The sequence below is a fragment of the Thunnus maccoyii genome, chromosome 20 (assembly GCF_910596095.1).
Source record: "Thunnus maccoyii chromosome 20, fThuMac1.1, whole genome shotgun sequence".
NCBI lineage: Eukaryota > Metazoa > Chordata > Actinopteri > Scombriformes > Scombridae > Thunnus > Thunnus maccoyii.
Window position 1 is genome coordinate 6,998,125 of NC_056552.1, and position 13,048 is coordinate 7,011,172.

General features: G+C 38.6%; 1 protein-coding gene across 1 annotated transcript; it reads right to left on the reverse strand.

Moving 5' to 3' along the window:
* Positions 1-2,480: 2,480 nt before the first annotated feature.
* On the reverse strand, positions 2,481-12,983 carry acsl5 (acyl-CoA synthetase long chain family member 5). The gene is made up of 22 exons (XM_042397012.1): positions 12,885-12,983; positions 11,666-11,757; positions 10,769-10,937; positions 10,481-10,589; positions 9,673-9,737; positions 9,473-9,574; positions 9,260-9,359; positions 8,636-8,814; positions 8,448-8,480; positions 8,308-8,359; positions 7,763-7,836; positions 7,532-7,609; positions 7,265-7,399; positions 6,998-7,132; positions 6,819-6,914; positions 6,314-6,386; positions 5,379-5,467; positions 4,755-4,871; positions 3,714-3,857; positions 3,524-3,625; positions 3,106-3,177; positions 2,481-2,645 (listed from the first exon to the last, which is right to left on the reverse strand). Exons 3-22 carry the CDS (start codon positions 10,922-10,924, stop codon positions 2,508-2,510), a joined length of 2,049 nt encoding a protein of 682 aa, XP_042252946.1. The 5' UTR covers positions 10,925-10,937; positions 11,666-11,757; positions 12,885-12,983; the 3' UTR covers positions 2,481-2,507.
* Positions 12,984-13,048: the final 65 nt, after the last annotated feature.

Consider the following 13,048-nt stretch of genomic DNA (forward strand, 5'->3'; position numbering starts at 1 on the left):
AGCAACTCACTCACAGTGAAACCAGTGAGGAAACACAACACAAGGTGGCAGCATTGGAAAAAATATACTGCAAGTCACATGAGCTTAAAATAGATAGCCTGTTATACCTCTTTTTTTCTACAGGATCATATATGTTGTTGACATATTTACTCAGGCCAGATGTCTCTATTTATTCAGGCTAATCAGTCTCTTTTTCCAAACACCTAAACCTCATGTTTGTTTATGTATGTAGACCTACTGTAAAGTAACATCACTTTTTTACTCATACATTATCTATTTCAGCACTCCTTGCACTCTTCACACCTTTTGTAGTATTTTACAGAAACAGTTTCACCTGTATATAGACATTGTACGTTGTTGTGTAATTGTTGTTTCTATATTTATGTATCTATTTTTTCACCCACTTGTTTATACATAATAGTGATATGTTTAATTATCTTTGTTCAGCTTGTTGTCCTTGTGTATCTTTCTGAAAATTGTTATGTATAAGCACATTGAGAGCCACTACAAACCAAAGTCAAATTCCTTGCATGTGTAAACATACTTGGCCAATAAAACTGATTCTCATCCTGATGTTTCACCCATTTAATGGCCAATAAGAGAACTTTAACAGGTTTTCTGAACTGTTTTTATTTGTAGTTTTATTTTTAACTAGAGCTGCAACAGTTAGGTTACTTGATTAATCGACTATTTTGATAATTGAGCAATCCTTTTGAATCACTTTTAATGAAAAATGCTCAAATTTCCTGGTTCCAGCCTCACAAATATGAATATGTTCTGGTTTCATTAGTCTTCTGTGACAGTAAACTGAATATCTTTGGATTGTGGACTGTTGGTCAGGAACAAACAAGACCTTTTAGGTTGCATCTTGGGCTTTGGAAAACACCATTTTCTGACATCCTACAGACCAAACTTAGTCGTTGGTCGACCAGTAGGCAGATTAATCAATAATGAAAGTAAAAGTTAGTTGCAGCCTTATTTTTAACCCCATAAGCAGAGGTACAGCAGCTGCATGGGACATGAAAGGTAAGTTTCAAGCTTTTATTCCAACCAAACCTTTATTTCCTAATAATTTCCTTGAAGTTTCCTGGAATGAACTGTGTAGTTATAGTGAAATTAGAGACAAAGTTCTGAGACAGTGATTTGACTTTAATTGGGTTTGTTTGATTTCCTCAAAATAGGCTGTAGTAAATAAACATGTTTGATCATAACCACTGGAAACTTTATTCTTCAAATAAGTGGAATTGTATGCCTGCCAATGGAAAAAAAATATGTTTGCATGAAAAGTTGAAAGCCAGCTACTATGCAAGATGCCAAACCTACACTCTCGTCACTATTCTTAAAATATATTGAGAGCTGATTCTTCTACTGCCTGTATCTCCATGTCTCATACTGTCAGTCCTATAACACTTTCCAAACTGTAAATCTTTATACAACGCTATGTGTCACAATCTACTTTTTTTTTTTATAAATTGTTCTACATCTAAACCAGCTTTCCCACCTGTGTACCTGTCCCTGTGTTGTCCTACTCATAGTGCTGTTATTGTTCTGTTTTTCCGTCTGTTCTCCCCATGTTATGATTTGTCAATGTATGTATATTTAGTGTAAGTAAATTTCAAAAAAAATAAAATTCCATTTCCAAACACTTAAAAGCTCAGTTTCATGCCTTACTTTAAGAGTTTTGTTTGAGTGCATTGCACATGGTTGCTGTTGAAAGACCCTTCTTCAGTCACATTTACTTTTTAATTTAATTTTTCCACTTTAATTTCAATTTCTGCTAAGTAGGAAATATCTTTAGTTGTGTTTCAAAAGCACTGCTAAATAAGAAACAAAAATCACAAAATTGCATTTCATAATATTTGTGTAGCAACAAATAATGCTCTGATAGAAGATAAAAAAATATGGGAGTTAAAGTTTATACGAGCATGCAGTAGGTGAAGGGCAAGGAGACTCCCTGGACAGTTTATAAGCCCATTATAGTGTTAACACAGTAAACCATGTGTGTGTTTCATTGGTAAATAATTCACAACACTTAAGTGAAACATTAAACCTGTATTTTTCCATTAATTCCTTCTTGTACTGATACACACTGACAGTTTATTACAGTAATGATAGACAGCATGTTTCTACCGTAGCACATGAGGGCAGTGTTGACACATTAAACCAGTCACACAAGGTACAGTGCTTTTCAATAAAAACACACGCATAAAGTGCTTTCTAAGCATGTGAAACTGACTTGATGTACCCAGTTTCTGGGTCTGTTAAAAGGATGATTCACTCTGGTTGTAGCCAATTTGTCTGTCCAGCTGAGGCCAGACTGCACTGCACTATTTGTTTTGCAGGAAGATGAGTTTAACAGAACCTCTTTGTCTCAGGTGACTCAGGCCTCTACAATGACTTGCTCCCCACCCTCCACCCCCACCCCAAAAAAAAAAAAAAAAAAAAAAAAAAAAAAAAAAAAAGACGTGACCAAAAGTACATGTGTTGGTGGTGTAGGTTTGTTCCATTTATTGGATTTTGGCGTAAAGGTTGTCAATTTGTGGCTGGAAAAGAGTTTTGAGCTCAGCCCTCTTGGCTTTGAGCGTGGGAGTTAGCAGGCCGTTCTCAATGGTGAACTGCTCTGGGTGGAGGTATAGATCTTTCACCTGGATAAGGTAGGAAAAAAAGAAAAAAGGTGCACAAGGTTACATTTGGATGTCCAAGATGGAAACTGAATTAAAAAAAAAAAAAAAAACAACAAACAAACAAACAAAACAAAAAAAACAGGACAGTCTCATTTTAAAGCAATGTTGCACTGTGAAAAACAGTTATGTCTTCATTAATTTAACTGCTCATTTTAACCACTAGAGGGTGGACTGAGTCAGGTTTAGTGAACACCAGAAACTTTGTGCTCAAATATTATTAGCTCTAGGAGAGCAGATTCCTGCAGAACTCTGTTGAGTCAAAATATTCATTTGTTGGTTTTGGTTAATTTCTTCATCATGGAAAGCATTGGACTGCTGAGCAATTACCAATAATTGCAAGTTATCCCGATAATGGCCGACATGTATATTCAATACACATACAGTAGTTGTTTCATTTGGGGAATTCATGTGAAGGAGTTACCTGCTCAAAAGACTTCAGTCCTGCTTCTTTGCCCAGTTTGGTCATGTCTGAAAGAATGGCTTTCTTAATCTCCTGCAAACACAAAAAAAGTTATCACTGTTAGAAGTTTTCCAACAAAAAAAATCTTTAGCTAAAAAGACTCACTGCTCTGCTCCACTTTTAAGATTCAACTATTTGCAGATATCCTGCCTTATGGGTTTTACAGCAAGCATGCGATTCTATGCCAACTGGCTTCTGTTAGTGTTAATGATCATGTTTACTGCAGTTATTACAGATCTTTTACTGAAGCTTGAAGACAGACTCTGTATTATAATATCCCAGGATCCCCAAGTATCTGCCTGGTGTTAGTTTGTTTTGTCTAACTTAAGAAATGCCCTCCTACACATGTGCTAGAGAGGGAATCTGACAGAAACATTACCGTGTTTTTGCAGAGGTCTTCAATGGAGCCTTGGCAGCCCAGCTTCTTGGCAAGACTCGGCAGAACCTCAGAGTCAGGGACTACAATTGCAACCAAGCAGGACTACAGACACAGAACAAAGTAATGTGTTATCAGAGGGATCAGTGTGTGTATACTGTATACCTATACATGGCAAAGGTGCTGGATTTACCTGTAGACTGTCTCCGTGCACAAATACTTGGGCCACAGGTTCACTGCGTACGTAGACATTCTCAATCTTCTCTGGTGCTATGTATTCCCCTTGAGCCAGCTTGAAGATATTCTTCTTCCGGTCAATAATCTTCAGGACTCCACTCTATTCACAACACAGATTGGGAAAATAACTTGTGAATGTTATTGTTACAAGAACTAAAAAAACATGTCCAAGTCCAAGACGATTATCAAAGCAATGCATCTCTGAAGGTTGAACATTAAGTATTTTCATAGTTTTCCACATGGATTATCTCTGGACTATCTCCAGGGGAAAGTTCAATATTTTGGGAAATACTGTACGCTTATGTGCGATGAGATGAAGATTGATACCACTTTTATTTGTATGCCAAATATGAAGCTAAAACCAGCAGCCAGCCAACTTGGCTTAGCACAAAGACTGGAAATAAAGGGAAACTTGTTATTCATGACCTTGAGGTGCTGGTAGGCAGATTTATTACCTTTCAACAGAGCCAGGCTAGCTGTTTCTCCCTGTCGTCACTCCTCATGCTAAACTAAGCTAACCATTTCAAGGCTATAGCTTTATATTCAATGCACAAATGTAAGGGGGGGGTCAATCTTCTCATTTAAGAAAGCAAGTAAGTGTATTTGCCAAGGTGTCAAACTTTATCTTTAAACTATATGTAATTAGTTGAGTACCTTCCTTAAGCAATAGTTCCAACCTTATTCACTTTCTTGCCAAGAGTTATAATGGATAAGATCAATGCCACTTTTCTTATCTTACCCTTGGCAAGCAAAAGAGAGTAATTATATTTCCAAACTGTTCTTGTAAAATTGCAGCACTTCAAGTCCTCTCAGGTCCTGTCAAACTTAAAGAAGAATGACTTGAGGGCTGCATCCGCAAACACTATGCATATGGTACAGAGCTGTCTGCGGTTGTACTTTGTCAGTGATGAGCTTTGAACAGATCTCGACTCATTCACACTTACTGGAGGGAAAAATTACACTGGCATTTTCCTGTTATCTGGGTTTTGGTTCTTACCGGCAGCCATTTTCCGATGTCCCCAGTGTGGAGCCAACCGTCCTTATCCAAGGCTTCTGCAGTCTTCTCTGGATCTTTCAAGTACCCTTTGAACACATTTCTACCCTTGATACAGACCTGGAAAAGACCACCAAGAAACAATACAAACTGAGACCAGTGAACTCAATTTTGTATTCCTGAAGCTTTTAAAATTGGGGAAGTAAAACATTATCCTGATCCTTGATTAACACCAAGTTTATGCCGTTTACTTGTGACTCAGTTGAATTAGGAGACTGGTTCACTGTATAGCGTTTGGTTCTCCACAAATATGCAGCAATTCATACTAATATTACAACAAATCATGAACCTTCTGCCCAGTTTTCACTCAGGTTACCTCAAATAACATCAAAATAACCCAGTTTTATTAAGGGATACATGAAATACGTCAAGTTACACTCCCTCCTACCAATCTAGCATTAGTGATAAACAAAGTTTTGGTTACACGTGTGCGATTTATTGGGGACCCAACCGGAGCACTTGAGTTTGATCCTGTTCTTTTAACTTCTCTCAGACCTTGTAATTATTTGAATATCGTCATTCTCCCCCTCCCCCCCCCCCCCACCCATTGACATTCCGCAAACTTACCTCCCCTTCACCATTTGATGCAAAGTAGTTCATTTCTTCGACATCCTCCAACTTCACAATATTACAAGGCAGAGGCACACCAACATGTCCTGTGGTAAACACATCAGAACATTTTGGACAACATGTAAACAGTCATTTGAAATACTTAATCTTAAATTTGCATCAAGGCAATTTTTTTTGGCCACTTGAGGGGCATCAGAAACAAGTTATGAATGCAACACCGGCATATCCTCATCTTTTAAGTTGATATGTTGAACTTGTTAGCAAACTGTTTCTCTGTAACATCTGGATGTGTAAATAAGCAACATTATCTTGCATTTGGAGTCATGTTTCTGTCCATCTGGTGAATGTGACTCCAATATTCACCCTCCTTTTAGCTCTGTTTTTGCTCTCTACCAAATGAGGGAAATATCTGGCTCTTAAACTGCTAAAAGGCTCCACTATGTTCACCAGCTAGTCTAACTAACTGTGTCTGTTTGACATCTGGTGAGCAGGTAATGTACAGTTTTAGAGCTTTTCCTCCAAAAACAAAACACCACAACTGAAAATGAGGTTACGAGAGCGCTCGGAGTGAACCACAATGGTAAAGTTGCAGCTGGACAGCTAAACAATGAGCTGAAACTCGTAAAGCTCCATGAAGCTGAGGGGAATCTGGTGATAATTCTTTGCAGGGTCATCACTACTAGTGACGCCTCTCACATTACACACTGTCATTTGATACATTATGAAACTTATTGATTCTAGTCGTTTTGAGGAATTGTCAGCGTTACTTGTCAAAACTGAAATCTTAAAAAAGTTGTTTTAGTCCTTAAAAACATGCCAACAAGCTGATTTAGCATAATTAAAAAAGTCATACAGAACAGGTCCAAGTCTACATGGAAGTAGAAAACATGTGACAGTTGAGGTTGAAGTCAGGCTACCTCTGAGCTACATACCTGAAGTGGCATCTCCTGGCATGGTGAAGGTGCAGCCGGCTGTGCACTCTGTCTGACCATATCCCTCAAAGATCTAAGAGCACCAATCAAAAAACAGAGGAGTGTAAGGGCAGTGTGACCAGGTTATCATGACAACATGAAGCAATCAATACCAGCTGGACACTGTTGTGCAATCTCTACTCCCCCAAACACATGCAGTACTGTATTGTTGTTTTGTTGCAGAATACCAAAAAAAGGTTACCAAGGTTCAAACGTCATACAGATTTAGAAACTGAGTCAACACCAGATTCTCTTTCAATCCTCTCCCAGATAGTTTACAAAGAAGAGTAATTAGAGGTCAGAAAGTACTGCATTTGGTTACCTGAATTTAGTTTTCTTAAAGCAATAAGTTTCAATCTCTAAAATATCCCTTGTAGTGGGATTGAAGGTCAAGTGCCTAACACACTTCCTGCTTCAAAACAAATTTGTGAAGACACAGTACAGCAAGAGTATAGCTGTGCATTACCTGGCAACCCAGGGAAGCCCTGAGGAAGTTGAGAACAGCGGGAGAGATGGGTGCTGCTCCTGTCACCATGATCCGCACACGTCCTCCCAGAGACTCCTAGATTCAAGGTTAAGCATGCACCAATTAGTGAGTTTCCTCCTTCTCTATAATATATCATCTAGTTTGAAGAGGAGTAGTACCTGGACTTTGTGGAAGATGAGCTTGTCCCATATGCTGTTGTTCCTGATGATGCCCTCCTTCACTTCTGCATATTTCCTCTCCACAGCAAAGTTTAGCAGCCATTTCTTGAAAGGCGACTTGGCTCCACTCTGAACCTAGGATTTTTTTTTTCCCCCCCAAGAAAGGAACATTAAATCTCTCAAAGTAAAGACATTTTAGGTTGATGTTGAAAACAGTATGAGTAAAGGGAAGAGGGAGGCTGTTGTGTCTCTACACAAAACACTAACTTTGTCGTAGACACGGTTGAGAAGTCGAGGCACTACTGGGAAAACGGTGGGCTGCAGGGTTTTCATGTCATCTGGCAGCAGTCTGATGTCGCCCTGGAAGAATCCCACCCTAGCCCCAGAGCCATACATCACGGTCTACAAGAAACAAAAATTAAAAAAAAAAAAAAAAAAAAAAAAAAGGTGGCATTCATAAAAATGCTTACAATGTTTGTATTCATAAATCCATATATCATCTTTGATCAAGTTCTTATGGAGTTTGGACCTCACCTGTACAACTCTCTCAAACATGTGTGCTAAAGGCAGGAATGAAATGCTGACATCCTTTGTAGTTGGAACAACTGACGTCTGTGAGACGAACAGAGGCTCTGTTAGCAATCGATTTATTTACAAGACACATGCACACAAAATATTTTGAGTTCTCACACTAGAAATTTAAAAAAAAAAAAAAAAAAAAAAAAAAAAGAAACATTCACAAGGATTCACTTTTCTCACACGTACCTCAAAGCTTCTGAGGACACCTGCAGCATCAGAGACCACATTCTCATGGGTCAACATTGCTCCCTTGGGGTTTCCTGAGAGAGGCACAAAAATATTTCACCTTTAAAACTTACAAATCAAAATTCATTTCAGCTAATACTTTAGAAACACAAGGAGGTTTTGCAGACATTTGGTCCAAAACCAGAGATTATTTTGACTATAAGACAAGCGCTAGATGAAAAGTCAGGGGATAACCAAATTTATTACAGTTCAACCTCAGGGGGAAATGAATGTCTGAAATATCAACTTTAATTGTTTGCCATGAAATTTCATACAGTCAGACCAAAATGGTGGACCAACCAACCCACACTGCCATCCCTAGCCTAGCATGGCTAAAAAGGAACAATGGCTGCTCTTATGTCGGTTATGATTGCACAGAATGAGCTGTATAATCTCAAACATTATGGATGAATATGATTTTACATGACCTTTGAAATGCGTCTTTTACAATTCTCAAATCATACCCTGCTGATGACATAAAAGCCCAAAAAATGCAAAATGATCACCTGTAGTGCCACTGGTGAAGCAAACAATACTGAGGTCCTCTGGCTTTGGTGGCTGTTGACAACAGAACAGTTTTAACACGCATCTTAATGAATCTCAGCCTTTGTTTCTAATATATTTATGTAATCACTTTCAAACTTACAACTGGCTTTTGATGGTTACTTTTCCCCAGAGCCTGGAGAACAGAGAGACAGAACATGTTTTCAATGTTTGTGCTTCTACTAAACAGCATTAGTGGAAAGTACAGCTGTAAAACAGTGAAGCCAGTATAAACACAAGCAGTGACTCACCAGTAACAGTTACCACTCATTTGTGTTTAGCATGCATTACCTCCACATCCTGCATGGACACAACGTCCACGCCACACTTTGTTCCGCGCTCGACCAACTCGGAGTTGAAAGGGTCCATGATGACGATGGTTTTGAGAACCAGAGTCTGGCCTTTTTCCCGGTTCTGCAGCAGTGTTTCTGCTTTGTTTTGATTGTCACAAAGCACAGTGGAGATCTCCGCTGAAAAGAAGAACATTTAAGCTGTATTACCAGTAAAATTGACAGAACAGTAGCATAGTTGACACAAGTACTGCTAATATTATGAGGCAAGCAAATGCACTAGATTAAATTCCAAGTTATTATTATGTTATAGTTTCAGCCAGGAAGATTAACAGAATAAAAGACAAGATTTATAAAAAAAAAAAAAAAAGGCAAGACAAGCAGTAGTATTGAAAACAGTAAACCTACTGTTAATAGTCATGTTCTTTGTCTTGTGATAAATTGTCCAGAAGTGATCAGATAATCAAAAGCAAAATGAAGCACAGATTGAAGGAGTGGGTGTGATAAATAAGTGAGAAAAGATTAGAGCACACTCGACACAGATCCCTGTGGGCCCCGTTGAGTTACTGGACTCAGACTCGGCTCTGTAATTAGCAGCATTAGAAGGCAGAGAGGCTCCAATTACCTTGGTCGATAATGAATACAAGAGCCTCAGGACCCAGTGTGTCGTACAAGGGAACTGCTACCATGGAGTACGTGTAACATGCCAGTTCACCAATAATCCACTGCGAATGACCCATGAAACAGTGAGACAGCAAAGTTATGGTCAGTTAGAGTGAAAAATGCTCTCTTTACAACAGCAGACAAACAGACTTCACTCAGTTATCCCCTCACTTACCTCAGGTCTATTCTGAGCAAATATGCCGATAAAAGTGTCCGCGTGTGCCCTCAAACCCTTATGAAGGAGCCCTGACCCCAGGTGCTCGGCTCTGTCGGACACCTTCATAGAGAGGAAGTGGAGGAAAGGTCAGCTGCAATTCACAACAGATTAACTTCACCATGTGGAAATGTGTTGATGGGTGTTGTGTGTTGTTTTACCTGTCTGTACTTCAGCCATTGGTATGGCTTTCCTGGTTTTCTGTAGCCCAAGCATGGTCCATTACCTGCAAATGAGAAACGGGACCAACATCAAACTCACATTGCAGTTGTTATTTAAACCAATAATGAAGCGCCACAGCAGTGCATTTTGGACGAATGATACGACTCATGTCTGTCTGCTAAATATGAAGCCACAGCCACAAACAACAGTTTGTATGTTTATTTGCCAAACTATTTCCTGATCCCTGCAACCAGCCAAGAAATTGTACATAATGCTGCTTGTCATTTTTATACTTCAGTTTCTGTACAAATTAAAACATTAGTGAGTTTGAGAGGTGCTTCAAGGTGTTTTTTGTACTTTTGGACAGAGACAGCCTAGCTGTTTCCACCCCTATTTTCAGTCTCTATGCTAAGCTAAGCGTCTGATTGTTGCTTCATATTTAGCATACAGATCTCAGTTTTCTCATCAAACTCCCAGCAAAGCTTATAAGCACATTTTACAAAAACTGTTCCTTTAATCTAAAATGTCTTATACTGTATATGATAAGTTTCAAGTCAGATTATGTAAAAATGGAGAACACACCTTAAAATACTTTGAGTTTAAGTCATGACACAATCAATCTCCTACTTGAAACCTTTATCCTTGGCATCGTCCATATTTCTATCCTTACCATAGCCATTCATTTCAAAAAAGGGAGGAAAAGTTTAAATAGATTGCTGGCATACAAGAGCTAATAGGAGGCTGATAGCATAAAGGCCCATTTTCTGAGAGCAATCAATTAGAGAAAGTTAAGAAAATTTATATCACCTGAAACCTTCAGTCCCCTCTGAAAAACCTCGTAGATGGTCTGGGCGTCATTATAGTAGTAAGACATCAGGTTGTTGTTATCAAGAAATGCAGCCTTCCTTGCTCCATCCTAAGGATGTGAAGCATAAGAATCGGAGAATGAACAGCAGTCTTGCACTCACATTGTAAAATTTCAACATTTCATTTTTCCATCTTCAATTCCCACATTACTGTAGGAAAACAAGCATGCTCAGTCGCCAACACATTTGTGCATGCATCTGGATATACAGACAGCCTTACGCTCTTTACCTTGATACCTATTGTTTGGCTGTTGAGGTCAGCAGGGGTCCGAAGGGGACTGGGTCGTGTGTTGAGGTAAAACAGGGTCGCAGCTGCCAGGGCAAACAGGGAGATGATGGCCGGGGTCGGGAGAGGGGAGAAGAGCAACTGGAAAAGGAATTCCATGGTGCAATGGTTGCTGGGACAGAAAAATATAGGGATATTATTTAGCCATTTATCCCTTTAATATGGGTTAATTGATAAATATAACCAAGTCAAACTATGCCATATTCAAGACTTTCCTATTATGCAATACTGAGCTCCTTCACTCTATCGTCTCTCGGGGCCAAAGTCAACATTTCACAACCACTACTCCTAATCACTCAAGATAAGAGTCCTAGCCATTAAAAGCTCAGAATATCAACAATACAGTGCATGTATACAGCACAGTGATAGTAGACTCAGCAAAATATTTGAGTATTGACATACACTGATTATCTGTGGAACAACTGTTGAACGGATGCTGCATGAGATAAAGACATCTGAAGGAGTTGTTTCACCTTCTATATGCATTAAGTTTTGACCTTTGATACATATTGGGTCCAGTATCATAATTGTCAACATCACTAAGGTCAAGGTCAATTATTTTCTGAGAAAATACTAAGAGGGATCAAGCATGTTTCATAGCATTTGTATGGCAATTAGGGTTTCAAGTAAGAATAAACAAACAGGAAAAGTTGCTGCTTGTTAACAGTGAGAAACATCAGTATGCATCTGGGATTATAAACACAAATCGACAAAACTTTAAAAATATTTTGGCTGTTGTACAACACTGATAAATCCAATAACAGTAAGAATGGACCTTGACAGCATAGTAAATTGATTAAAATGACCAATGTCACAGCAAATGTTACATTGGCGACCTACCTGCCGCTGGTCTTCTCAGGTTTTCCACCCTGCTCCCAGTTGACAGGCAGGTATGTGGTGTGTGTGTGCACAGCAGATCCTCTTCCTCTGCTCTGAAGCGTGATACATGGAGAATGACAACTCATAAAAAAAAACCAGCCTGACAGAGTTAAAGAAACCTTTGAACCTTGGCCACTATCACTGATAAAAAAAAAAAAGAGAAAAAAAAAAAAAAACAGCACAGGCATCAAAACTGATCAGGATCACATGCCGTAATATTAAGAGTGTATTGTGCAATGCATTAAGCTTCTTAAAATCATTATCCAACCATTATCAAAATTTTATCACCACTGATTTGAATGAAAATGCCCATCTAAAAAGAATTTTGGCCTGATAATTTAAAAAAAACAAAAACACCTTTCGTTCCTGTGTCCGTTTTACTTGCTTATGCTAAACCAAGAGAGATCAGGTGAAACTGAACCTCACATTAGATCACAAATTATAAAACAGAGTTTGAACTGTGCAATTTTTGACTGCAAAATACAGTAAGTTTACTCACTCAAAATGGCAGAAGGTAGATAAAAACGTATTATTTAGTAAATACAAAGTGATTTCCAACACAGCCTATGTAACATTTGCTCAACAGCAGCCACTGTGAACACTAAAAAATTACAAAATGATGGTAAAGACTAACATGTAACAGTAACAATCATAAAGACAGCAAACTGACTTAGTTATGCAGCAATATCCAAGTTTGCTGATGTTAGCAAACAACAACATAGTTAACAATAAACTACCAGATCAAGGTCAAACCAGATCAAGTAAGGCAAAGTAGTAACAAAGAAAACCTTCAGTGCATTGACATGTTTTTTTCTTATGAATTAATGCTTTCATTTGTGAGAGGAAGATTTAATCTTTTAAAAGCTACATAATCTCACTTTCAGGCTTGTAAATCCTAAATGATTATAACAGGCCTTGAGGGGAAAACAAGGAATTGTTGTGAAATTCTCAGATGAGTTATTTTTTTCAAGTCTAATCATCTAAAGACACATTTAGACCTGTAGGTGAATTACAGGTATGATCAGTACATTCTGACAAACACATTTACCCACTCCATGCATTTACTTAGCAAACCAAACCAAACACAACGCTAAACTTCTAACATGGCTGCTTTGTGTGAATGATTAGATTCTGCTGGGCAGTGAGATGAAGGTTCATTAGGAGAAGCTTTGAAAGTTACCTGGTGGGATTAGCAGAGATTGTTGAGGCCAGTCTGAGCAGGGATCTCCAGGGGAAAAGCAGCTGAAGCCAGCAACACCACTAATGTACAATCTGCCCACCTGTAGTCATTAGCACCTTAAACTGCACACAGGTGTGAAAGGTTCTCTGCACAAGCAAGGCTCA

What these genes read in the sequence shown, in the direction of transcription:
- acsl5 (XM_042397012.1), bottom strand. Translation starts at nt 10,924, where the DNA reads ATGGAATTCCTTTTCCAGTTGCTCTTCTCCCCTCTCCCGACCCCGGCC. An exon ending in GGGCTTCCCTGGGTTGCCAG is followed by an intron (nt 6,387 to 6,818) that starts GTAATGCACAGC and finishes TGGTGCTCTTAG; the next exon opens with ATCTTTGAGGGATATGGTCA. An exon ending in GACTGAAGTCTTTTGAGCAG is followed by an intron (nt 2,646 to 3,105) that starts GTAACTCCTTCA and finishes TACCTTATCCAG; the next exon opens with GTGAAAGATCTATACCTCCA.